Source organism: Oculina patagonica, chromosome 8 (assembly GCF_052425735.1).
Source record: "Oculina patagonica isolate OP01 chromosome 8, crgOcupat, whole genome shotgun sequence".
Taxonomy (NCBI): domain Eukaryota; kingdom Metazoa; phylum Cnidaria; class Anthozoa; order Scleractinia; family Oculinidae; genus Oculina; species Oculina patagonica.
The window spans coordinates 29,580,582-29,606,676 of record NC_135765.1 but is presented as its reverse complement, the minus strand read 5'-3'; the positions used below and the strand labels follow the sequence as shown (position 1 = coordinate 29,606,676).

The window sequence follows — 26,095 nt, the reverse complement described above, 5'->3', positions numbered from 1 at the left end:
AAGTAAATGGTTTGAACCCAGGAGTATCAGTAGTTCGTATAGTGTGATCGTCCGGGTGAGAGTAGTTCTGAGAAGAACTGTTGTTGGTGACTGACGTTTCGACAACCTGAGCGGAAGTCATCTTCAGAGTCAAGTGAAAAGTTGTTGTCAGTCGATGATGTTATAAGTCTGGTCCGTTGAAGCTGATTGGTCAGTTAAGCCGTGATGTTATTGGCTGTAAGACTCGTGTAAAGTTTGTCATCAGTAATTGGTCAGTTTCGATCCGTCTATTGTTAGTCTAATTAAGTCGTTCTGTTCCGTCTATTGTTAGTCAAATTAAGTCGTTCTGTTGGCGGTTCGTTTGTCGCTTCTCTTTACGTCGTGAATAAGTCGTTTGTAAGGTGCCGGTAGTTGTTGACATCTGTTGATAGGCTTCTGTTCTAAGTTTGTGTACCAGCTTTCCAGAGTCAGTCGTTGAAAATAGTTAGTACTGTAGGGTAAGCATTCAGCAGAGTCCCAGTCGATTTTGTGTTTAGTAAGTCGGTGGTGTTCAGAAATGTGATTGTTGACATCACCATTTCTCGTCGCTCGTTTGTGTTCAGTCAGTCTCGTGGTCAAGTTTCTACCGGTCTCTCCGATGTAGGAGGCCTGGCAGTCGGAGCATTTGATCTTATAAATCGCTCCCTGTCTGTTGTTAGGTTCGTCCCTGTCTTTAACGTTGGTCAGTAAATGTCGTAACGTTGTTATAGGTTTGTGAGCTACACGGATATTGTAGGGTTGTAGGATCCGCGCAATAGTCTCAGAAGTGCCCTTGATGTAGGGAAAGTCGCTGTAGTAACAGATGTCAGATTTCTGTCAGTTTCAGTAGTTCTGTGAGTGTTGCGTCTAATAAAGTCAGTATTGTAGTTGTTCTTGTGGAAAACGCGGTCAAGGTATTTGTTTTCGTCAGATAAACTGTCTGGTGTGTCACAAACTAGTTGCGCTCGTCTCGTCAAAGTCTTGATAGTCGTAGCTTTGTGGGAAGTCGGGTTGTAGGATGTTTCGTCCAGTAATCTGTCGGTATGCGTCGGTTTTCTGTACACTGTAGTTCGTATTTTGTTGTTGGCGGCTTACCAGACAGTCAAGAAAAGGAAGTTTTCCGTTTTCTTCGATCTCCCTGGTAAACTGAATGTAGGCGTTCTGTTCGTTTAGGTGTTTGTGAAAGTCGTCGATTTCGTCTTTGTGTACGGCGGTAAAAGTATCGTCAACGTAGCGTAACCAGAGCGGTATCGTTTGTCGGCAAGTTGCAAGGGCGCGTTCCTCGATGTTTTGCATCTTTCTTTACTACCCATGCAGGTCCATCAGTTTAAAAGGTCATTTGCGCGGGACTTGTGCTTCGTCTGCACAAGTATCACGATGGCAAATGGTTTTGTGCAGTGGAAAACTGCTTGATTTATAGTCCGTCCTCCACATTCGTCTGATTACTGGCAGATACAAGCTATAAGCAATTAAAAAGTAATCAGTTAAGAGTTGAAGTTGATTACAATGTTACTTTAAGGAGGCAAGCGTGGCCGAGTGGTTTGCGGCGCTGGTGTTATAATCCGGAGGTCCCCGGTTCAAGACCTGCCCCGGCCACTAGCTGGATTTGTTTTTCGGTTGTCCCGAGTTCAAATCCTCGACCACTCTTTGTATATAGCCAACTGGTCTGCCCCCTGCAAGTTGGGATTTTTATCCTTGTTATTTTCATTTAATATTTGTTTCCTCTGTTTCAGTGGCATGCCTGTAGACTAGCTATCTCGTGGAGATATGAAGCTAAGTGCATGACCACTATAAAAACCATTTATTTACCAAAATGTTTTAAAGTTTTGTCTCTACCGAAACCAAGAACTGATTACCTACAGTGGTGCTTTCCTGTCGAACAATCTTCATGAGGAACAACGCACTGCAAAATCCTTAGGCCCGCTTAAGAAAAGCAATAATAAATGGTTCTCTGCATCGAAGTCTCACATGGTAAAAACGTAAGCCAGTAGATAGAGAAGTACCTTTTTTATCTATAGATTATTCCTATACTATAATCGTGTTATAATAAATTTTTCATATTTTTCAATCATTCATTTTCTTTTCGGTTGCTTAAAGCCGTCATCTCTACCATGTATCTAACGCACTATGTCAGAGCGGTTTTCACTTGAGAATCGAAAGAAATTCGCATTTGCATTGGTTTTGCATTTCTACGCATAGTGATTAGTTTAAAACTCTCGCACCAATTTCTCAGCCAATCAGAAGTAAAACCAAAACCAATCATGACGCGCTCGCGCACGTTTTCCCGTGCTTTGTGCCGGCAACATGTATTTGCTTCGAGTTTTGATTAGTTTACTGGATTGTCTGTGTTCTTTGTAATTCTATAGAGTGATTACTTTGGTTTTGGTTTTACGACACTAGATTGAAAACTGATCTATTACCTAACAGTCAGGGCCAGACCATCCAGTAATGTCCGCTCGGTCTGTAAACTGAAAATCCCAGTGCGGTTCTCGTGCTCGTTTAACTAAGAGGTAAGTAAATGGAGTTCAGAATTAGTAAAACGTTATTATACAAAAAAATGAGGAGGTGGACAAATTACTTCCTTTTTATAAATCCAAACTTAAAACGTCAAAGTAAAATCTTAGCTAACCTATTCTTTCGCAGAGGTGTTACCTTTCTATTGTAGTTAATTCTCTCTTTCCGTCTTCCCTCTGCTCCACAGTTCCAATGTCCCTTTGCTCATTGTGCCTCCCCACCGTTCCACTTCGCCATCGTTTCTTTGTGCCATCGCTCCACTTAGCCACTGTGCCACCGTCCCATTGTACCACTGTGCCTCTGTGCCACTGTGCTATCGTTCCACGGTGTTCCACTGTGCCACCGTTCGACTGTGCCACTGTTCCACTGTGCCGTCGTTCCACTGTACAATCGTTCCACTGTGCCATCGTTCCACTGTGCCGTCGTTCCACTGTACAATCCTTCCACTGTGCCACCGTTCCACTGTACAATCGTTCCACTGTGCCACCGTTCCACTGTACAATCGTTCCACTGTGCCACCGTTCCACTGTACAATCGTTCCACTGTGCCACCGTTCCACTGTACAATCGTTCCACTGTGCCACCGTTCCACTGTACAATCGTTCCACTGTGCCACCGTTCCACTGTACAATCGTTCCACTGTGTAACTGTTTGAGTGTGCCACTTTTCCACTGTGCCGTCGTTCCACTGTGTAACTGTTTGAGTGTGCCACTGTTTCACTGTGCCATTGTATCTTTGGGTCACTGTTCCACTGTGCCATCGTTCCACTGTTCATTATTTCCACTGTTGCGCTGTGCCATGCTTTACTGCTCCCCAGTTCCACTGTTCTATTGTTCAATCGTTCCACTATGCCTCAGTTTCAATGTTCCATCATTCCACTGTGACAGTTAATTGTTAGCTAGCATTTAGCACAGATTTCCGTTCCATACTGTTCCACTGTGCCACCGTTCTACTGTGCCACTGTTCTACTGTGCCACTGTTCTACTGTGCCACTGTTCTACTGTGCCACTGTTCTACTGTGCCACTGTTCCACTGTGCCACCGTTCCACTGTGCCACCGTTCACTGTTTCACTACTCCACTGTGCCTCCTTTCCGCCTTTCTATCCTGCCTCCGTTCCACTAAGACACCGTTTCACTATGCATAGTTCCTATGGTCCTCTGTGTAATCTACTGTACAGCTGAGCCACTGTGTCCCTGTATCACAGTTCCTCGGTGCCTCTGTTACCATTGCACCAATGTGCCTCTCTTTTATATACCTCCGAACCTCCGACCATTCTGGAGCTGTGCTTGTGCTCAACTCTGCCACTGTTACGTAGTGCCGCCGTACCTTCGTTCCATCTTTGTAAACGTTTCTCTATGCTAATGTGCCACTGTTTAACTATACTTCTATTCTTGTGTTCCCATCTATCTCAACTCTGCAAAAAATTATTGTCCTACCTCGTGACTGTGCCCCTGTTCCACTGCAGCACTGTTGCCCTGTGGTGCTGCGCCACTATACAACTGTGCGTCTGTTCAACTGTACCACTGTTCTATGGTGCCATTGTCAGTCATTGCCGCTGCTCCACTGTTCCATTGTATCACACTACCACTGTTCCGTAGTGCCACTGTTACTCTGTTTCACTCTGATTCACCTCCACTGTACCACTGTTCCTCTGTACTACTATTTTATTGTTCCTCCGTGCCTCTGCCTCCACTGTGCCACTGTCCCAAAGTGCGACCGTACCTCTGTTTGACTGTGCCACTATTCCACTGTTTTTCTACCTACTGCGCGACTAAACCACCGTGCCCTTGGGTCTGAACCATTTTGGCATGGTTCCACTGTGTGACTTCCACTTTGCCACCGTACCTTTGTTCCAATTTGTATGTTTCATTGTGCCACTCTTTATCCGTGCCAATTATATTACTGCTCTATTGTTCCACCGTGCCTCTGCCTCCGCTGTACCACTTTCCCGGTGTGTCTTTGTTACACTGTGCCTCTGTACCACTGTTCCACGGTTCCAAATATGCCATGGTTCCACTGTGCAACTGTTCCACTGTGCGCTATTCTAGTGCGACAATGTTCCATTGTTTCACTGTGCGCCTGTCCAACCGTGCCACTGTTTCACTGTACCTGTGTCTCTGTGTCACCGTGACACTGTTGCTTTGTTCTACACTTCCACTGTTCCTCTACAATCCCGCGCCTGTTTTCAACTGTACCACTGCTCCACTGTCCCACCAATGTCCAGTACTCCTGTTTAACTTCACTACTTTCTACAGTGCCACTGTTTCACTCTGCCTCTGCACCATTGTGCCTTTAATTCAGTACACGGCAGTTCTGCAGTTGTACTGTTCCAATGTGCCTCTGCTTCTTGTAATGTACTTCTGTTTTATTGTTCCACAGAGCCCCTGTGCGAGTGTTTTACTGTGCCACTATTCAACTGCACCTTTGTGTACGGTCAAACTGTGCGTCTGTACCACTGTTTCACTGTTATATCGCTCCAGTGTGCCACTGCCCGTCTGTTCCACTATGGCACTGTTTCTCTTGTGCCACTGTCTCACTGGTACACTTTGCCACGTTGGTAACGTCACCGTGACGCTGTTACGTAGTTTTACTGTGCAACTGTTCTACTATGCTAGTGTGCCATTATTCCACCACAATCTTGTGCTTCTTTTCCACTGTTCCACTGTTCCTCTGTTTTACAGTGCTACTTCTCCACCGTGCTCCGTATAACTGTGCCATTGTTTCACTGTGGTCACTGTGCTACTGTTTAACTTTGTCACATTTTCACTGTCTCTGTCCGACTGCGTCACTGTTCCACTGTATCTTTTATCAACTGTGGCCCTGTGCCTCTGTGCCACCGTTCTGCCGCTGCTCCACGGTACTCCACTGTGTTACTGTTTGTTTAACTTTTCTATTGGTTTACTGAGTCTCTGTCCGACCATGCACACTTTCACTGTACCTGTTCAACTGTGGCCTCTGTGCCACTGTGCCAGTCTTCCACTGTGCCTCTGTGGAACTCTAGCGGTTGCTCTGTGCTTCTGTGCCTCTGTACCACCTAGCCACTGTTTCCCTTTTGCAACTGATGCATTGTTTTGAATTTTTTTTGGTTTGCATTGGAGGGTTTTGGTATCCAAATGCAATTAGGATTGTATGCCTTGAATAATTTAGGCGAAGAAAGCTAACAAGGAGACAAATTGAGGTAAAAGTTAATCTACAATCTCGAACTATACCTGCTGAAACAAGTTTTAAGTTCAGTCTAACTGCTCAAAAGTATAGCCCTCTTCGCAATCCCAGCTTCATTCAAGGTTGTTTTGACCAAGAGAGCGGATGTAATATCTGCTTTAACTTTGTCACCTAAACATTCTTTTCCAACCACAATTACTTTGCTTCAATAGTTCAGACGAGGCCAGCAAAAATCGAGTTAAAAGCAAAAGCTATCTATAATATCGGACTCTGCGACGGGAAGAAGACGTGAGCGGGTGTAATATCAGTTTTAATCTGTGTTTTAACAGCATTTTCTCCGATTTATTTTAGCTTTGTGTTCGGTATTTATAGTCTCGGAAACAGAAAACACCTACTCGAATATTTGAACTTTCAGATTTTTATGCGTGAGTGCCTTATAAGTATTAGTCATTTCAAAAAAGGTAATGAGCACAAAATTAACATCCAACAGAAAAACCACTCATTTATTAGTCTCCCTCGCAGCCGTTTTTAGTGTCGTCACGCAAAGACGACACTAAAAACGGCTGCGAGGAAAACTACTCATTTATTTACATCTATTATAAACATCAGAAACACTTATTACATGTTAATGATAATTCAGGTTCTTTTTTTCACTCAAAACAAAAAAAAGCAGTATTAATAAAAGCAATTTCCCACGTCTTGACATTTATTTTTAGTCATTTCACAAAAGGTAATGAGCACAAAATTAGTATCCAACAGAAAAAACACTCATTTATTTACATCCGTTATAAACATCAGAAACACTTATTACATGTTAATGAAAATTCAGGGGTTTTTTCACCCAAAACGAAAAAGCAGTATCAATTAAAACAATTTCCCACGTCTTGACTTTAATATCAATACTATCTCGGAGCGAATAAACGTAGCTATAAATTTACGTAGTTCTGATTATAAAAATGTAACCACTGTATACGCTCAATACAATCTGAGCGGGTATTATTTTTCCTAGAAGCCCGGTAAAAGCTATAGAAACCTGGTAAATGCTATAGAGGCCCGGTGCCCCGGACGCGCAAATAGTTTGTTCAACTTCACCGAACGACTTCTCTATTCTGCACTTTTGCTTTTTTTATACATATAATATTTTATATAGCACAATTTCACCGGAAACGTTCTACTTGCTTAAGTGAAAATGAGACGGTGTCAAAGAAGGCGACGGATAACGGCAAGACAAGTCAAACGCTAGGAATGTTTAGAGGTAAGAAAACATTTTTTACTCCCAATTTGAAGACATAACACATATTTTTCATTGCGTTCAAGTGTATTCGATGCGTTATCATTGAGAAAAACACTAAATTTTATACTGATTTCTATGTAAGTTAATCGGCGATCATAATTTTTTTTCTAGAACCTCCTTGTAGTGGTCGCCAATGTTATTGGCAGACAAATGCAACACTGTCAGACTTGTGTTCTTTTTCAATGCTTCAGCTAGTCCAGCAGCACCTTGGTCGCCAATGTTATTGACAGACAAATTCAACACTGTCAGACTTGTGTTCTTTTTCAATGCTTCAGCTAGTCCAGCAGCACCGTGGTCGCCAATGTTATTGACAGACAAATTCAACACTGTCAGACTTGTGTTCTTTTTCAATGCTTCAGCTAGTCCAGCAGCACCTTGGCCGCCAATGTTATTGCGAGACAAATGCAACTCTGTCAGACTTGTGTTCTTTTGTAATGCTTCAGCTAGTCCAGCAGCACCGTGATCACCAACGTTATTGACAGACAAATACAACACTGTCAGACTTTTGTTCTTTTTCAATGCTTCAGCTAGTCCATTAGCACCTTGGTCGCCAATGTTATTGCGAGACAAATTCAACTCTGTCAGACTTGTGTTGTTTTGTAATGCTTCAGCTAGTCCAGCAGCACCAGCGTCACCAATGTTATTGTCAGACAAATTCAACTCTGTCAGACTTGTGTTGTTTTGTAATGCTTCAGCTAGTCCAGCAGCACCAGCGTCACCAATGTTATTGTCAGACAAATACAACTCTGTCAGACTTGTGTTGTTTTGTAATGCTTCAGCTAGTCCAGTAGCACCAGCGTCACCAATGTTATTGTCAGACAAATTCAACTCTGTCAGACTTGTGTTGTTTTGTAATGCTTCAGCTAGTCCAGTAGCACCAGCGTCACCAATGTCATTGCCAGACAAATTCAACTCTGTCAGACTTGTGTTCTTTTTCAATGCTTCAGCTAGTCCATTAGCACCTTGGTAGCCAATGTTATTGACAGACAAATTCAACTCTGTCAGACTTGTGTTTTTTTGTAATGCTTCAGCTAGTCCATTAGCACCAGCGTCACCAATGTTATTGCCAGACAAATTCAACTCTGTCAGACTTGTGTTCTTTTTCAATGCTTCAGCTAGTCCATTAGCACCTTGGTAGCCAATGTTATTGACAGACAAATTCAACTCTGTCAGACTTGAATTCCATTTAAGTGCTTCTGCTACAATAAGAGCGTCAACGCCAATTATCCTTCTGAGTTCAAGAGCTTTACGTTTAAGCAAGGAACCAGAAACACGTGTCAATTTTAAATGAAAACCATTCTTTTCTTGTTTGCATTCTTGAATGCACTCCAATACAACAGAAAAGCAGCCACCGTTATCTTCATGGTTCACTAGTGACGTTAAACTCTTGACAAGAGCTTCTGTTGTTTCCTTGCAACGTGCCGCTATCATACCACATGCGAACTTAAGCACCTCTTTCAGCTCATGGAAGTATCCTCTGTCAGAAGCTAAGCTGTCGGCGCTGACCTCTTTCTCGAGAAGCTGACAACACAGATAAAATGCTGCAAACCATTCTTGAAAACTCTTGTGTAGGAAGCTGTAACGTCGGCGCGGTCTTAGTTTGCTGCCTCCTGGCTGAACTGACAGAAATCCGAATCCAGGTAAGTCAGCTGAATGGCTTCCAAGCTCACTTTCCTCAAAGTCCAAGTTGTCTTCACGCAGACCCTTCAAAGCTATCCAGCCAAGGTGTTTCAACTGAGTTTCGTAAAATTCAATGAGATCCTCGTTGTTTTCTGGTAATCCTTTCTTCTGTATGTATCGTCTTAGGACACACTGTACTATGTTCATGTACAGTTCAGTTCTACTTTCTGGAAAATCACCCTGAAATTCTTCGCAAACGAGGCATAGAAGTGCAGTGTTAAGAGGATTTGCCGTTAACTCGTTCAAGTTTTCATCATTTAATAGCTTGGACAAGAGCTTTTGTGCCAAACCCTCCATTGTCTTGAAGTACTTGACGATAAACTTCCATGCATCTATTTTGGTAAACCCTTCGATCTCCAGCAGGGTGTCACAGTGTATTCTTACCTTCATTCCAGCCTCATGCCGTGCCGTAGCAACCAAGCGGCATTTTGGAAGTATTCTGCCCTGAATGATTTCGGTAAACATTGGCAGTTTATTCGCTGGAACCTCGTCTAATCCATCAAGTATCAGCAGGACGTTAGACTGGTTGTGGCGAATGAAATTGAAGAATCTTTCTTTGACGTCTTCTTTAACATCTCGAGGCAGAAGTTGATCATCAATGGCCTCCCAAAGGTCAGACTTCATATCACGACACCTCAGCATCAACACTGTTTCGAACATTGGAAAGCAATCTTCTGCTTCTTGTTTTCTTGTAGCCCAGTCATACACAAGTTTTTTGCAATATGTTGTCTTCCCCATACCAGGTTTCCCTTCAATTAAAACTGTTCTTGGTTGTCGACATTCTTCATGTGGCTTAAAGATCCCAGACATGTTAACAGTGTTGGTTGTCGCTGTTCCTCTCGTTTTCTTCCTGCTGACCACTTTGAGTCTGGTGAAAATATCATCAAGATGAAAGTGAAACTCTTCACACCATGGAAACGGAGCAAGCCAACCTTCGCGCAGTTTGTAGAGCTGACGAATTCCATCAATGATCTCGGTTGGATCACAAACATCTACAAGTAATTAAAAAAAGCCACTTCAAGTACCTTGAGGGAGAAATTTAGACGGCCCCAAATCAGGGCATTTCCTCAAAATGATCAAATGAAATGTGAGCAAATGAAGACAAAGATAAAAAAGACGCGGGAAATTTTCAAGAATTTTTACAAAAGATGTAAGAGTAAGAGTATTTAATAGGGATTTTTTTTAAATCTAGCTCTACCTCACTACCCTAAACTACTGACATATATTCTTACTGCTAGGTTCTTACTTAAATATTGTTTGCATCTCAAGCCTTATTATTCAAGATGGCCTTTTAGGACGCACCAAATAAGTTAAACAGAGTTATACGCGCGACATGTGACGCTTGAGCCAAACGGATCCAAATTCTTAAATAACATAATTAATCATGAGCGTAATTTTGAAATTTCTTAAAATTTGGCTCAGTGTCCTATCGCGATATTTTTGCTCTATTTTGAAACATTTTCGAAAAAAAATCAAAGTAGAATTTTTGAAATTTTATAAGTGACGTATTTATCATACACAATATTTCGAATTACATAATATTATTTAATTTCACAGAGAAAGTAAAGAATATTCTAAGATTTCAAAATGCATTGGTGATGCTTAATATGCTAAAACAAACAAATGCTGTAAGTATACTGTCACTATATTTTTTATAAACAAATGCTAATTTTGTACCTTCTGTGGCAGCTTCAGAAAAGAACACTATTTTTAACGTGTACTATAGTGGACGACTAATCAGTGATTTCCTTTCTAGCTCATTTGCAATCCGGAAAAGAAAAGAGTCTAAAACCAGCTGGTTTTCCACGAGGCAATAAGCCAGCACCCGAAACATGTTTTTAATCAACCATAGTTGTACTACAGCACCTAGCTACAGTTTATAGTCTGTACAATATTTCACTGGCTACCCAAATCGCGTAGAATATAGCAACGGATCTTACCTTCCATCCCAGGTTCCCTTTCTACAGGAGGTGCTCGGCTCATCAAAGTGTCCAACTTTTCTTCCATATTTCCAATTTCAACTTTCATCTCCTCAAGTTTGCCTACGATGCTTTCTACGAATCAAAATAACTTTTCATTAATTGAAATCAAGACTGTGACTTCTTAATGTCTGTGTTAGAAGATCCATGTGTTATGGAATATTGAGTGATTGTTTGTGAAGCACAAAGTGATTTTCAAATCGTGGAAACAGAGATTACCGTAAAAACTATATTGAGCACCCCCACTCTCTCCTTTATACCCGCCTCTCCAATTAATAAGCGCCTCCACTGAATGTTGAATTTTTAATGACCCTCCCCCCCACTCTCCATCTCGCGCTCCCTCTAATCAGTAGTCATATGGCCCTGGACCATATTACTAACAGAAGGGTTATATTAGGGTTATATTATATCAATTAAAATTGGTCCATGTGGATCTGAACACTGTCATGCTATCTTGCTTATATTCTTTTTTATAGGGTCCACTAAAAACCAAAATGGCTTAGTAAACACAATTTCACCTTTACCTTCATCCTTCACTTCTTCTCTTGATGATATCTGAGTATTCAACTTTTCAGCGATGTTTCGTATTTCACTTCTCATTTGCTGGAAATCATCTCTGGCTTGGTCTGAGTATATAAAGCGTCAGTTTAGAGTTTAATTCACTTAAAGACGGCATAGGACGACCGAAGACGAGGTCCTTTTTCACCTTTGTCAAAATGTTTCTTTTGCTCAAAAGCTGTTTTATACTGTACAAAAACAACTTCCATTTTTAATTTAGAACTGACCTTCTTCCTTGATTTCTTCTCTTTGTGCCATCAAAGTGTCCAACTTGTCACTCATGTTTCCTATCTCACTTTTCATCTGTTCAAGATCGTTTCTGATTTTGTCTGAGGATACACATTTACATAACTTTCCGTTTAGTTGCATTGGATGGTGTCTTTATCAAAAATAAAGACATAAACTTCTATCAGTTTGAGCAGTTATTTTTAAAATCAACAGTGTTACCCTTAGTCCACAGTTGGTAGACGTATTTTCATTTTCAGCCTGTTAACGTTTTAGTCAGCTTTTGGAAGTAATAGTTTCGTCAGTTTACCTTTCTAAAAGACTAAAAATTCAGTCAGTCAGTCAGTCAGTCAGTCAGTCAGTCAGCTGTTAAGTATTTCAGAATAACTAACAAGGGAACCTTTTTTCTTGACCAGAGATGAAATCTTTGTACCTTCAAATAACTCAATAAAACCAAAGAGCATTCAACACTGTAAGAACTGACCTTCATCTTGGCTTGAAACTGCAGAACCTGTCACAGAGTCTAGCTTTTCACTGACGTTTTTCACTTGATTTTCCATTTGCTCGAGTTTTTCTTTGATGCTTTCTGAGAATCAAAAATCCACTTGGTCAACTTCCATTTAAAGCGGTTTACAGCGGTTCTTTTTACGTTCATGTTTTGTTGTGTCGTTTGATTAGTTTCCCTTGTTTTGAAAATTGTGGGAATAAATGCTTTATATATAAAAGGATAATAATACAGGAAACAGCAAATGATGAACACTTCTTCACTTTTGACAAATCAGTGAGAAAATTCATTTTTCGCCGGAAAGCTGTTTAGTACGTACTTTACTATAAGTGGTTAAGACTTTTCTTTCGATACCGGCCGCATTACTATTATTTCTTCGTGGCCATATATCACATTTTACTGAATATCTGGTTAACCAGGTCTGTCACAGAGGAGTAAGTACATGTATAAAATTGTTTAAGACCCTTAACTCTTTGGTTCACAACGCCTCCATTTTACTTAGAGAGAATTTCACAAATATGGTTAGTTGAGATTCTGCTCTACGGATTCTATGATCTCACTATATCTATGTAAGTAATGCTATATATAGAACGAATCAAGATTGAATTGAATAGGTTTAGTATCGCCATGTGTGCCCAAGAACATGGAAAGGATTGAGTTGTTTCTTCAGTAGATTTTCAAACATACCTTTCAACTCTCCAAGTTTATCCTCGATACCACCGTTTTCTTCCTTTAACTGCTTAAGCAACTCTTTTTGAAAAACAAAAAATAATAGAATTTTAATAAGCAAACACGCTTTCTTTGCCAGAGTGTAGTTAATCAGTTCAACTTTCCGGCCCCTTATTTGAGGATAACACTCACAACAGTAATTGCTCGTCACACATGAACCCAGAGCGGACCTAGTTTTCAACCATCCTAGCGGACCTACTTTTCGACCATCCTAGAACACTTTCTCGTTTCCAAAGTTCTTTCTTCTGTTACCATTTAAGCTAAATTCTCAACTTACCTTCTATCTCATCAAGTTTGTCTTTGATGCTGTCTTCATCTTTCTTCCATTGCTTTAGCAGCTCTCTGTAGTGCTCCTCTGTGTCGGGATCCATGCACTCATTCTTGAGATTATTGATAGCGGCTCCATAACTCGCTCCTCCTAGTGCTACCAGCGCGTTACTGATATCCTGCCAGTAGGTGTTAAACGTAGCATCGTCAACAGAAGCTTGGCTGGCATGGCCGTATACAGTATTACGGTAGTACTTCACCCTGACTATGTTGGCTTCTTTACTTGTGTCAGAAGGAGGCGGAAGACTGTCCCAGCCAGTGACGGGAGCGTGCAAACCACAGATATTCCTCAGCAGTACCATGAGGAGCGTTACATCAAAGCTCGCTGATGAAACAGTTGAAGGGATAGTAGGGTACAACTTTCCCCATTGGGTAGGATTGAGGATTCTTCTCGTCCTAAGGGTCTGTAGTGTCGCATGTTCTGGATGACGTGCCAAAACAAGATGCAGTCCTGCTGGAGGGTGTATACCATCAAAAGTGTCCCTCAAGGCCTGGGATCCCACATCCACCAGAAGACGGCACAACCGAGCGTAGTTGGTCGTCTTCTTGGTGGATGCAACTGGTGGTGGGGCAGCTGAAGCCATAGAGTCGCGATTAAATGAACCTAAAAAAATAATTCGTTCGATTTGTTATCAGATTTGAAAGTTTAATCCTATCTTTAAACCAAAGACTTCATACATCGGTTTCCCGCACTTGTGACTTTCGTGCTCTGATACTTTAATGGGTGAGTGCAACAATTCTTAAAGATGATTTCCAGTCCGTACTGCGCAGACTCGGGGTTTGTTTTCGTTTTTGTCTTGAGTTCGTTGAAACGTTACACTTCGGCAACAGCATACATGACGTTTTTTAGACCGCCATTACGGTTCGTTTCGTTCAAGAATTCCCGATGAGGTGAAACGTCGGTTTGAAATAGCGTCAAGGTTCTTCTACTCGTTATTATTTGTTCTGCACGGATATCTGGCGTTAATAATGAAGAATCGAAAAAGGTAAGTTTGTCACGGAATTTTTAGTTTTGCTTGTAAACATTCCTTCGTGTGAGGCTCACAAAAAACATTGCAGCCGAGATTGCGCAGTACGGACTGGAATTCATCTTTATTTTTTTTGTAAACGGTTTTTGAAGCGTTCTTTGGTTAAAAATTTTGTTAAAAATAAGCTTTCGGCTGCCAAACTACAGCCTTTAACGAATGATAAAAATGGCACGAATGAATAAATATACAGAGTAAAATGTGTGAAAAAAATACAGAATAAAAATGCGTAAAAAGGTGACAAGAAAAATAGTGAGAATTTGATAATAAAGGAGAACTATTTTAAAAGAATAGAATATTGTGGGGGTAATGACCTAGCATTGTTGTCCGCTTCAGTTGTCATGGCAGTGTGCCATGACTCAAGAGTTTTTCGCACGCGATAGTCTCCTTTGTCGATGACCCTTAATTAGTCACTACTACAATAATGATACCAAACAAAAATCCAATCATTGTTAAACAAGCTGTGGTCATTTTCATGACGTCAGTGGTATCCATAGCAACATTATTGCTTGTTAAAACACCCTTAATTTCGCTTTAGTGCTTATCACTCAAAAACAATTTTTATTACTGAGTAATAATCATCATTAATTAAGATACAACTTTTTACAAGGTTGAAAATATTCCTTGATATATGAGATATGAGCCCCTTTAAGTCAGACTAGCATTTAAAAGGTTTCGTATTAGGTTTTGTTGGGTGATTGCCCCATCTGCCCACTCACAAAACTAAATTATTCCCATATTCCCTGTCAAAATGTTTATTGTAAAATTTGCAATGATGAGTAGCACGGTCACCCCTACCATTTCACACTTTATAACTCTGCGAGGATTCAGAGTCAATACTTCAAACTTTTCATAATAAAAGCTCAGTTGTGTACCTTCATTTCGGTGTGAAAAAACTAGGGTTTGCGATTAAGCCATATTTTTAATAAATATTTCTTTTCTTAAAATGTATTTATTTTGGGGTGTAACGCGTAAGTAGTTTACCAACAGAAACAACAAACAGTATGATTTTTATTAAGAATGATTTATACTGGATTAAAATATAAACATTTCTTTTAATCAGGATACAATGTAACGCTTCGCATTTTCCAAACTACCTTGGCACACAAAATTTAAAATAAAAACATTCTGCCAGGATATTTCAAATAAACAAAACAAAACTTATGGGCATACATCATAGCGTTTACAAACCAAAATTGAAGTCCCACCACAGAGTAAACTGCTTTCCAGATTAAAATGAAATGCGCTGAAACACATTTTGTAACGATCTTGTAGAGCCTTATTCCATCGCATAACTACCAGTTGATCTGCGGACAGAAGGGAAACTTTCCACTTTGAAGCAACAAGTTTCTGTCCCTCGGTTGGGCTTGTGTTAAGCCAACGTTGTCAAAAGTTTCGGCCATTTTTGTTGGACCAAACGCTAAAAAATTGCATTTTTTCGAGGCTGAAACACTTTCCTTCCGCCATTACTGCCATGTTCATGAACCGTAACGAAGGAAACTGGCTGGGGAACATGGTGGAAAACACAACCAAAACGTCCACAAATTTGCCCTGTTCACCGTTTCTTCTTCGAAAGCACATGGATATCTTTACACAGGCATTAGTAGGGGGGTCTTTCTTGAGTTTGCAGGGGCAGAATATTGCATAATAATGAGATATTGCGTGACTTTCAACACATGCATTCAGAATGTGAAATGAAGTGAAAAAGAGGGGACAAAAATTTATCTATAAGCTTCCTTTAAGTGAAAATGTAGCAATACAGTTAAAACTGCTATATAATATCTTTTTTTACTTTTACCTTGCATTTTTTTAAAAATCTAAAAAAAAACAGAAGTGTGCCACACCCGCAAGGGATTGTGGGTAGCATCAAAATTGCCAATATTGGTATAAAATAATTGAAATCTTTACAATGTTTGATTGCAATGTGCATTTAGGTCAAACATAAAGGCTAAGAGTGATTAAAAGTGAAGAAATAAAATAAAATAAAAATTTTTTGACCATGTTACAGCAATGGGATACATGACCGTGCTACTCATCAATAATACGCTTTTTTAGATTTAAATTATTTTTGGTTTATATTCAAGGGGAAGATAATAGTCCTCAGCTTACAGGGAATAGCCTGATAACCAATAAAACGGACAAACGCAATTTCTAAAACATGAAATAAGAAAGAACCCAGGTAAACATAATAAAGGGGCTTTCATTTATTAATGCATAGGGAGGGGGCGGGGGGCAAAATCACTTGGGGTGGCTTCCACAACGAACCCCCCCCCCCCCCATGCAATAATGAATGATGGCCCCAAATTTCACAGAGAAGAAAGGTAGGGGAAAATTTCAAATTGTTAACATAAATTTAAATTATGATGATATGTCACGCAACTAGATGCGCTTGGGAATTTATCCATTATTTGTTGAAGCAAATTTTTGAGTCTAATGCTTGCGTGCGCTTTGCGCATGCGCATTAGACTCTTTGTTATATGAAAAAAGCTGTTAGCAATCCCAAGGGAATGGTTCGGGATCGATAATCGTTCGCTGTAATGTAGAAAACAATGATCAGCTGCAAGAACGGACTCCGTACGGACACGCACGATTAGTTTCAATTAAAAACAGCCAATCAGCGACACGTGTTCCCACGCATAATTAAAAGTTCTTTCTCAAGTCACGATTATTCAACACTTGAACAGGACGAAATAATTTTCCAGTTAAGACATTTGTAAGCTTTTTGTGAAAATAAATCTTCGTTTTCAGTTCAGTTAAGCACTTGTGTTTTCGTCTTGCTTAAAAAGCAAGACGTCTTTGAGAAAAAATATTTCGACGGCGACTCGCGTTTATTTACACAATGCGACCAAATATTTATTTTGTTTTAAAAAATAGAAAACTTTACCTCGGTTTTTGTATTTAAGTCATTCGAATTTTGACCAATTTTTTCTTTACAGTGCAAACAAAAACCTTCAAAAATAAAAGATGTACATGGATAAATGTAAATCAAGTTACGCGACTAAATCAAAATGCGTTTGTTTGGCCGCTTTGCAGTATTACACTGTCCCGGCCTTTGCCATACACTGAAATCGAATTTCATGCTTTTACGACTCTCAGAGATCTTAAGTTCTTCTTACAGCTAGAAAAATCGTAAAATGGTTACATTGATATGGAAGTGATGATTCGCGAAATTTGTACATCATGATAAACAGTCTTCGCTCCTGTGTATGGTAGCTCGATAATAATTGCCTAGTTTCCAGCGTTCAAAAGGTCATCATTATATTGACGTGAGCATTTACACCCGTTTTTAGGAAAATCTGTCACTAAGTGCTTACAGTACAATGGAGTAACAGTCACTATTTCAAGTGCTTTTATTGCAAAATCTGTTTCAAGAGTCATCATCAAAATGGTGAAAAATCTGAAAGAAAACGATGTGAAGTTCTTCAACCCTTGTTGTAATGAACATGCTTTTTGTAAATCGTCACGCAATCTTGTCCAAATGTTTAATCGTTTCTGCTTTTACGGACAATACGGAAGAAGTAACATCAACTCCTGTTCATACTTTAAATTTTGTGAAGCATATAACATTTATGACTGTTTCGTTTTCATCCATAATCATCCACGATGCCCCTAGCTTGCTATAAGCATTTTAAATTAAACTCCCGAACACAAACCTCTAACCAATTTTAACCGGCTTACGAAAACCGCGCAATCTGTATATGACTATGCCATACGGCATTAGACTCATGTCACCCTTGGTGACCTATTTTTGGAGCATGTGATCCTACAATCCCAGAAAAAGGTATTCGGGACACCTTTAATAACGTGACGATTTGTTACGAATGCTATGAAATACAAATACGCTATGAAACTACGCTATGAAAAGACCCGTCTTCCCCCCTTTACAATGTTGCGAAATAAGTAGCAATGGGAGGCGCTGTTTTTTTTAGGTTACACAACATTCAAAAGGGGGAGAGGGGGAGTTTGTAGATATTTTCATGTTTCAAGTTAGTAAAAAAAGCAAGTGCCCCAAGAATGTTGTCTGGGATTTTAGATTGTATTTAACCTGCAAAAATATTTCCCATTTCGTTTCAAGAAGCGAGAAAAAAACGCGTTAGACGCGAGGAGCCGATATTTTGCAGTGTAAAACATGTTATAATCATATTGGAGTGCAACCCACAATCTGTAGACGTTTGAAATGATCACGATCACGCAACACTAGCAATTACACAAAGTTACATCGAAATGTCACTCGCAATGACAATCGTGAGAACTGAGAAGCTAGTTTCGATTTCACTTTCCATTTCCGCTTTCATGCTCGCTCGTCCCTCTGAACAGTTTTCCTACTGTTCTCGTTAATTAAATATCATTCTTCTACAATGAGTGCCGATCTTTTGATAATAAAATAATTTCGGAAATAAATATATTTGCTGAACTTGCTTATGATACTCAGCGATATCATTTTCCTTTGCTTATGTTTTATAATTGCATTTCAACCACCAAGCTTACCTTGAACGTAAAAAGTTCCCTCTGAACCAAATTAACGTCTCTCGCTCGCAATCATCTCCAAGACATCAACAACACAAAAACTGTGGCTGTAAATAGGCAATAAATTCCTGTATAACATCAAATGAGACGAACATTAACTTCATTATAGCGTTGGAGATAAAAACCTTTATGCGGTAAGCTGTTATAGATCGAGTTATAGAATTGAGCATCTAGCTTACCTTGAACTTTAAACCAAATAAACGTCTCTCGCTCGCAATCAACTCAAAGACATCAACAACACAAAACGATGGCTGTAAAGAGGCAATGAGTTCGTACTGTGTAACATCGAATGAGACGAACATTAGCTTCATTTTCATTTAGCGTTGGAGATCAAAACCTTTCATGCAGAAGGTTGATATAGAACTAAGCATCTACCAGCTTACCTTAAACTTGAGAAAGCTCCCTCTAAACCAAATTAACGCCTCTCGCTCGCTATCAACTCCAAGACATGAACGAAACAAAACTGAGGCTGGAAACAGGCGATGAATTCCTATAGAACATTGGATATGACGAAAAATTAACTTCATTTAGCTTAAGTGATGAAAACGTTCATGAATATTAATTAGACTGTTATAGAACTAAACATCTAGCTTACCGTGAACAAAAAAAGCCCCCTCTAAACCACATTAACGTCACTCGCTCGCTATCAAATCCAAGACATCAACAAAACAAAACTGAGGCTGGGAACAGGCAATGAATTCCTGTATAACATTGAATAAGACGAAAAACTTCATTTAGCGTTGGAGATCAAAACCTTTCATGCGGAAGGCTGATATAGAACTATAAGCATCTACCAGCTTACCTTAAACTTGAGAACGCTCCCTCTGAACCAAATTAACGCCTCTCGTTGGCAATCACCTCCAAGACATCAATAACACAAAACTGTGGCTGGGAACAAGCGATGAATTCCTATAGAAAATTGAATGAGACGGAATATAAGCTTCATTTAGCGCTAGTGATGAAAACCTTCATGCATTAGACTGTTATAGAGAACTAAGCATCTAGCTTACCTTAAACTAAACAGGTCCCGCCTCTCCAAGACATCAACAACACAAAACTGTGGCTGTGAAGAGGCGATTAATTCCTGTATGACATCAAATTAGACGAGTATTATTTATAGCTTCGTTTAGGAAAAATCTTCATGCAGTAGGCTGTTATAGAACTACGCATCTCTCGTTTACCTTTAACTATAACGGTTCCTCTAAACGAAATTAACGTCTTTCGTTCGCAATCACCTCCAAGACATCAACACAAAACTGTGGCCGTGAAGAGGCGACGAATCCCTGTATAACATATCGAATGAGACGAAAATTAACTTCATCTAGCGTTGGAGATAAAACAATTATCGCAGTGGGCTGTTATGGAAAATGTCTTGTCACGCGAAGTAAAAGTATCTCAGTAAATGTCCTTACCCGTGATCTCGGTATAAAGTGAATATCTCGTTGGATTTGTTCATTAAAAGTGCTTCGTGAATCTTTAAACTTTCCGCTGTCTACTGAAAAGCCGCTCCCAGAACTAAAAGGTGTTGTCTGGATAGATTCTGGATATATGTTTTTCTGAAGAATCACGAGATCAAAAGCACTCTGAATGCGACGGATGAAATTACAGCAGATTAGACAAATGTCACGCTAACTTGTCCAAAATAACGCAACTCTGATGTTTTCAATTTTATGCCGATTCATCCAAGTATTTTATTTGCTGTTTAACAATTGAATAGTTGCAAGTGTGAAAAATATATATTTTTAAACAAACCGCCAGAGATGCGATTGATAGCAACGAAATTAGGGTTGAGAGTTGATGTGTGCTAAATAGATAATGTTGGAGCGCACAGAAACATTACTTCCCAACAAAGAAAATTAACGCGAAAGAGAGGGTAACATTTTAAAATAAAGAAAATTAACGCGACGTACACAAAGAAAAACACTTTTTGAGACAACAGGAACACGTTTATTTCAAACTAGGCGTAAAATCCGAGAAAGAGACAATGTTCGTGATACTAAACACAAACGTTAGGTTAAGCGAAGGAATCTGACCGCTTCGAGCGTCCAAAATGATGAAATAAAGCTTTTTCCTAGGAGATAAGAACGTCTGGACTGTATCGAGAAATTTTGGTCAAAATAATGGAAATGATTCAGGTGACAGGAACACGAAGTTTCGGAACCTTGTGAATTAATGTTTTTTTGTTTTGCTTTTTAGGCCTTCTGATAGGCTCGATTTCCGCCGCCTCCTCGAGTTCGGTCTTTGTTCCTCCCCGAGAGAGACGGCTGGACGCGTGAGCGGCCTTCCATGTCTAACTCGCTTTTAACTCCAAGACATCAACAACACAAAACTGTGGCTGTGAAGAGGCGATTAATTCCTGTATAACAATTAGACAAGTATTATTTATAGCGTCGTTTAGGAAAAATCTTCATGCAGTAGGCTGTTATTGAACTAAGCATCTAGCTTACCTTGAACTAAGAAAGTTTCCACTGAACCAAATTAACGCCTCTCGTTCGGAATCAATTCCTGGACATCATTAACACAAAATGTGGTCGTAGAGAAACGATGAATCCCTGTACAACATGAATAAGACGAAAATTAACTTCATTTAGCGTTAGAGATTAAAATCTTGTTGCCGTAAGCCGTCATAGAATATGTCTAGTCACGCGAAGTAAATGTTAGCTTATGTTTCTCAGTAAATGTCCTTACCCGTGATCTCGGTATAAAGTGAATGTAACTCGTTGGATTTGTTCATTTAAAGTGCTTCGTGAATCTTTACACTTTCCGCCCTCTACTGAAAAGCCGCTCCCAGAACTAAATGTGTTGTCTGAAGATATATTTCTCTTTAAAGGATCACGAGATCAAAAGCACTTATCAGAATGCGACGGATGTAATTACAGCTAGCAGATTAGACAAATGTCACGCCAACTTTCCAAAATAACGCAACTCTGATATATATATTTTTTTTGATGATGTTCTCATGACACTTGATAGTTTATTTTGATGAAATATCTATTCATCCAAGAATTTCATTAACATGGTATAGTGTGAAGCTGCAGATATGGTTATTGACCTGTGGTCAGCAGCGGCGAAGCTAGGATTTTTAAAGGGGGGGGGGGGGGGCACTTACTGTGCATCCACGTTGTGTTTTGCTATGCTATGAACAGTCAGTGTCAGGGTTTTCGGTTACATTTTAAAGAACAGTATTGAAATGTTAAACTGGCGAACGTGAGCGGAAAGGTGCAAACGTGAGTGGCAGATGCACAAACTCCTAGGGGGGTCCGGGGGTATGCTCCCCTGGAAATTTTTCAAATTGGACATTCTAAAGTGCCATTTCCTGCGTTCCCTGGTCCGTAATTGTTTAATTCGGAAGGTCTTATGGCATTAAAAAATGCTCACAGCAGTTGTCCGGTTTTTAGTATAGTAGATTCCAAAACAGACTCCAATTGGAAAGAGGGTGGGTTTATCCCGGATATGAAAGATGCGTTTCTTAACTATTACCATTAATATAAAACGTTTTTGGCCAGTCCAAGTGAGGTTAACTCTGTCTTTGATTAACAAATGTAAAATCGACCAATTTTCACACTTCTGAAAATAATTATGTCGTGTATGAACTACCGGACGTTACACGTCCAACAGCCGCACGGTGGCAAGCGCGAAACGAAACCCCTGAGCAGTGTGAATTAAATGGGGGGAAGAGGGGGGGGGGGGGAGGAGGGACAAGCCTACAAAATAGCTGCATAAATTGAGAATCTAACACTGGTAAAGAAAGAATTAGTATATTAATGCCATGTTTGATGTTAAGATTTTTATGTTTTTGCGGGAAAATCTTCCAACAAAGGTGGGAAGAGGGGGGGGGGGGGGGGGGGTAGGCTTTTATAGATTGTGCTAGCATAATTTTTGGCATAATTGGAGCTAAAAAGCATAATTTGTGAAACGAGCACTGCCACGGCATAATTAGCAATTTTTAGCACTTTTTGGAGCATAAATTCATAAAATGTAGTAGATATGGTGTACTTTCTACAGAAATAAATGAAATTTAGGTAGTTTGTTCTTGCAATGCGTGTTTTAGCTATACAATTGTGATTGTTAAGTCGTTGGAGGCATTTTACAAACGGTTTAGAGATGCGAGCAGCTAATTTGGACAGCTGACGGCCGTGATAAACTGCCATAAACACAAATAAATTTACAACAACAGTTTATTTAAAAAACATCATAATTTGGTGTCGTTTTTGCGCACCTCTATGTATAGAATCTACGTCATTTTGTGAGCATAATTTCGGAAATCAGAAGCATAATTTGGGAATTCTGGCATAATTTTTGCATAATTTGGCAAAATTTTGAGCACTGCTAGTAGCATAATATGCCACTTTTAGGAGCACAATCTATAAAAGCCTAGGGGGGGGGGGGGTTCACGGGCACATCAGGACCCCCCTTTGGCTACGACCCTAGTCAGAGGAAACTAGCCAACTCGCGTTAGAAAATTGCAAAATTAAACCTCAAAGGACCTCTCGAAGAGAAACATTCTACTTGATTCAGTTTCGAAAACTATGGTTAAATTTCTCAGTTGTCGATCGAATGCAAAAGACTAATTTAAATCGTAATAGGTTTCACGTTCTCTCCTAGACCTCCTATCACTAGATTGTTTTGGCCTGTCTCGATAATTCCTGGCAAATGGTTACTATTATTAGCGGCTACTAATTTTAGCGATTTTAGCAAGTTTAATAGGCGAAAATAGTTAACATAGTATTTGCTAAAATTTGTCTCGGTCTATTTCAATACGCGTTAATTTTAATTAAAAACTGATTACACGTTATCACCTCATTTTTTAAAACTCACGGAAAATCGCTAAATTAAAGGGGCTATGTCACGCAATTTCAGGCAATTTCGGCACTGACCAACTGGTCATAGAATTAACTGAAATATCACAATAACGGCTTTAAACTGAAGAAGAACTCAAAAAAAATACAGAAAGGCCAAAAAGGGGCATGGATGGGCAAAATTCGCGAAGATTAACACGGATTGCGTTCGGGTAAATTTGAAAAACGTCGGCCCGACTTCATTCAAGTTTATCTCAATTTGTTTGAAAGTGTCATTTACAATGCTCAAAAATCATCTTTGTTTGTTACGTTATGTGGCCGTAATTTTGCCAATAAAAGACTTTTGCTGTTTAGAGCTCTTAAATAATGAAAATAAATAAAATTACCTAAAATACCGTGACATAGCAACAACAACAACAACAACAACAAAGTTTATTTGAACTGTAAAATTACAAAGAAATGTTTAAACAATAAATAAATTAAAAATACATACAGTTGCTGGTCACCCAAAATAACTAAAAAGCTAAACTAGTTGGGTGACCACCATTTATTAATTTAAAATAAATACAACGTCAGAAAAGAGGCATTTTACATTTTACAATTTTACACAATTAATTAAAGTGGTAGATTACAGAACAAATAATTCTTAAACACGTATGTACAACAACAACAACAGCAAAGAGATAATGGTAAAAAGAAAAGAGAAAAAAAATGAAAAATGGCAGAAATACCAAATTAAATTATTAATAGAAAAACTTAATAGAAATTAATGAAATGCAATGATAATTCTCTTTTAAATGAATAAGGAGATAGAATCTTAAATCTCTCATCAATTTCATTCCATAATATAGGTCCGTTGTATCTTATATTGAATTTGCTATAGTTAGTTCGAATTTTTGGAACATAAAAAGTTGACCTAGATGCATAGCCCCTTTTTAGAGGGGCTATGTCATAGTAGCTAAATCTTGCTCAGAAAAAATCGCTAACTATAGTAGCCGCTAACAATAGTAACCTTAAGGTAGTCGGATGCAAGCCAGATGTACATAATGCAGCCTGCTCTTGCGAACAAACTGTTTTTTTTTTTTTCTATATATTACAGATCTGTTGTAAGTTTTAAGAATGTTATAAAGGACTTAGTGCGAGAAAAAATGACCGGCCTCCACGGTCAAATGTTTGTTCTCAGTGGAATCTGTTAAGTTAGGTCAAGTGTTTACATATTATTTGCAATAGTAAAGTACAACATGAGGGGACGCAAGTGGCGTCAACTGTAAGTTCCTGATTTCGTAAGAGGATTAGTTCGCGGTTACCGAAAGTGTTATAATCTGTCAGCAGCATTTGAGTTATCTTCTCATCAGTTGTGTTATATTACATGGATCAATTTCCATTCTGGCGGCAGAATAAATTATAATGTTCGCGGCGAATTCTGCTTTGGCGGTAATTGGGGAAAGACAGAAGAAGCTCATCTAGCAAGAATGATTTCTAGATACTTTGATGTCGCGTAAACGTTTCGACCTTTTAAGATTTAAGTTGTTTTCGCCTTATGCAAGATGATCATTTCTATGTTCTGTCGATCGATCGTTCATGTGGATTTACAAAGTGAAAATTACGGTGAGTTTGCAGCCGCGAGTTGCGGTGACGCTGGCGCCTTCCACGCAGAAAGTCGTTCAAAATCCTGAATATCTTACGACATATTGCAAATGGTTCGGTTGCACGTAGTTCAGTTTTTCAGTCATACACAAGAAACGCTTTAAATATAATCATGGCCCGGGATATCACGTCATGGATCATTAATAAGGAGGTCGCCAGGTAAGTCAATCCATTAAACATTACTATTTTTAGGTCATGGTCAGTAAATTGAAGATTCCATCTTGTTGTAACATTTGGTCAGACTCTTGTTACAAAAACGGGCTCATTTTATTTGCGATGCATTATGTTTCGCTACATTCGTTTTCTATTCGTTCTCTAAAATATACAGTCGTATCGTCGAAGTAAAGATTAATTTTAAAACTGACCAGTACAAGAGTATTAGCAATGTAACCTGCAATTCTAATTCTGCTCAATTCTATTTTCTCCATCGGAGCTGGCGGGCGGCGCGCCTCATACAGTCCGATGTAACCTGCAATTCTAATTCTGCTCAATTTTATTTTCTCCATCGGAGCTGGCAGGCGGCGCGCCTCATACAGTCCGATGTAACCTGCAATTCTAATTCTGCTCAATTCTATTTTCTCCATCGGAGCTGGCGGGCGGCGCGCCTCATACAGTCCGATGTAACCTGCAATTCTAATTCTGCTCAATTCTATTTTCTCCATCGGAGCTGGCGGGCGGCGCGCCTCATACAGTCCGATGTAACCTGCAATTCTAATTCTGCTCAATTCTATTTTCTCCATCGGAGCTGACGGGCGGCGCGCCTCATACAGTCCGATGTAACCTGCAATTTTAATTCTGCTCAATTATATTTTCTCCATCGGAGCTGGCGGGCGGCGCGCCTCATACAGTCCGATGTAACCTGCAATTCTAATACTGCACCACTTTAAAATATTTTCTCCATCGGAGCTGGCGGGCGGCGCGCCTCATACAGTCCGATGTAACCTGTAATTCTAATACTGCACTGCCTTTTAATATTTTCTTCATCGGAGCTGGCGGGCGGCACGCCTCATACAGTCCGATGTAACCTGTAATTCTAATACTGCACTGCCTTTTAATATTTTCTCCATCGGAGCTGGCGGGCGGCGCGCCTCATACAGTCCGATGTAACCTGTAATTCTAATACTGCA

The 26,095-nt window shown here is 39.6% G+C and overlaps 2 protein-coding genes and 1 long non-coding RNA gene across 10 annotated transcripts in view; all 3 read right to left on the bottom strand.

The window, feature by feature from the left end:
- Nucleotides 1-2,948, bottom strand: part of LOC144664029 (uncharacterized) — a 29,875-nt gene extending 26,927 nt beyond the window's left edge. For 3 of the 8 annotated variants that reach the window (XR_013572731.1, XR_013572732.1, XR_013572730.1), the window contains exon 1: nt 2,650-2,948. This is a non-coding gene — a long non-coding RNA (uncharacterized LOC144664029). Of the gene's footprint in view, nt 1-1,302; nt 1,457-1,853; nt 1,921-2,417; nt 2,501-2,626 lie in introns of those variants that run through there. The other 5 variants (XR_013572726.1, XR_013572725.1, XR_013572727.1 and 2 more) reach the window with 5 other exon arrangements.
- The window catches only part of LOC144664011 (uncharacterized), a 98,588-nt gene extending 77,250 nt beyond the window's left edge, over nt 1-21,338 (bottom strand). Inside the window, exons 1-6 of the mRNA XM_078525115.1 lie at nt 21,211-21,338; nt 20,970-21,074; nt 19,533-19,606; nt 19,325-19,431; nt 19,118-19,223; nt 18,906-19,012 (exon numbers count right to left, since the gene is read on the bottom strand). The gene's annotated coding sequence lies outside the window, so the exon portion shown is untranslated. The remainder of the gene's footprint in view (nt 1-18,905; nt 19,013-19,117; nt 19,224-19,324; nt 19,432-19,532; nt 19,607-20,969; nt 21,075-21,210) is intronic.
- Nucleotides 7,061-26,095, bottom strand: part of LOC144664286 (uncharacterized) — a 133,031-nt gene continuing 113,996 nt past the window's right edge. The window contains exons 13-16 of the mRNA XM_078525390.1: nt 11,412-11,513; nt 11,151-11,252; nt 10,588-10,701; nt 7,061-9,639 (exon numbers count right to left, since the gene is read on the bottom strand). Coding sequence (XP_078381516.1) covers nt 7,061-9,639; nt 10,588-10,701; nt 11,151-11,252; nt 11,412-11,513 — 2,897 coding nt within the window. The remainder of the gene's footprint in view (nt 9,640-10,587; nt 10,702-11,150; nt 11,253-11,411; nt 11,514-26,095) is intronic.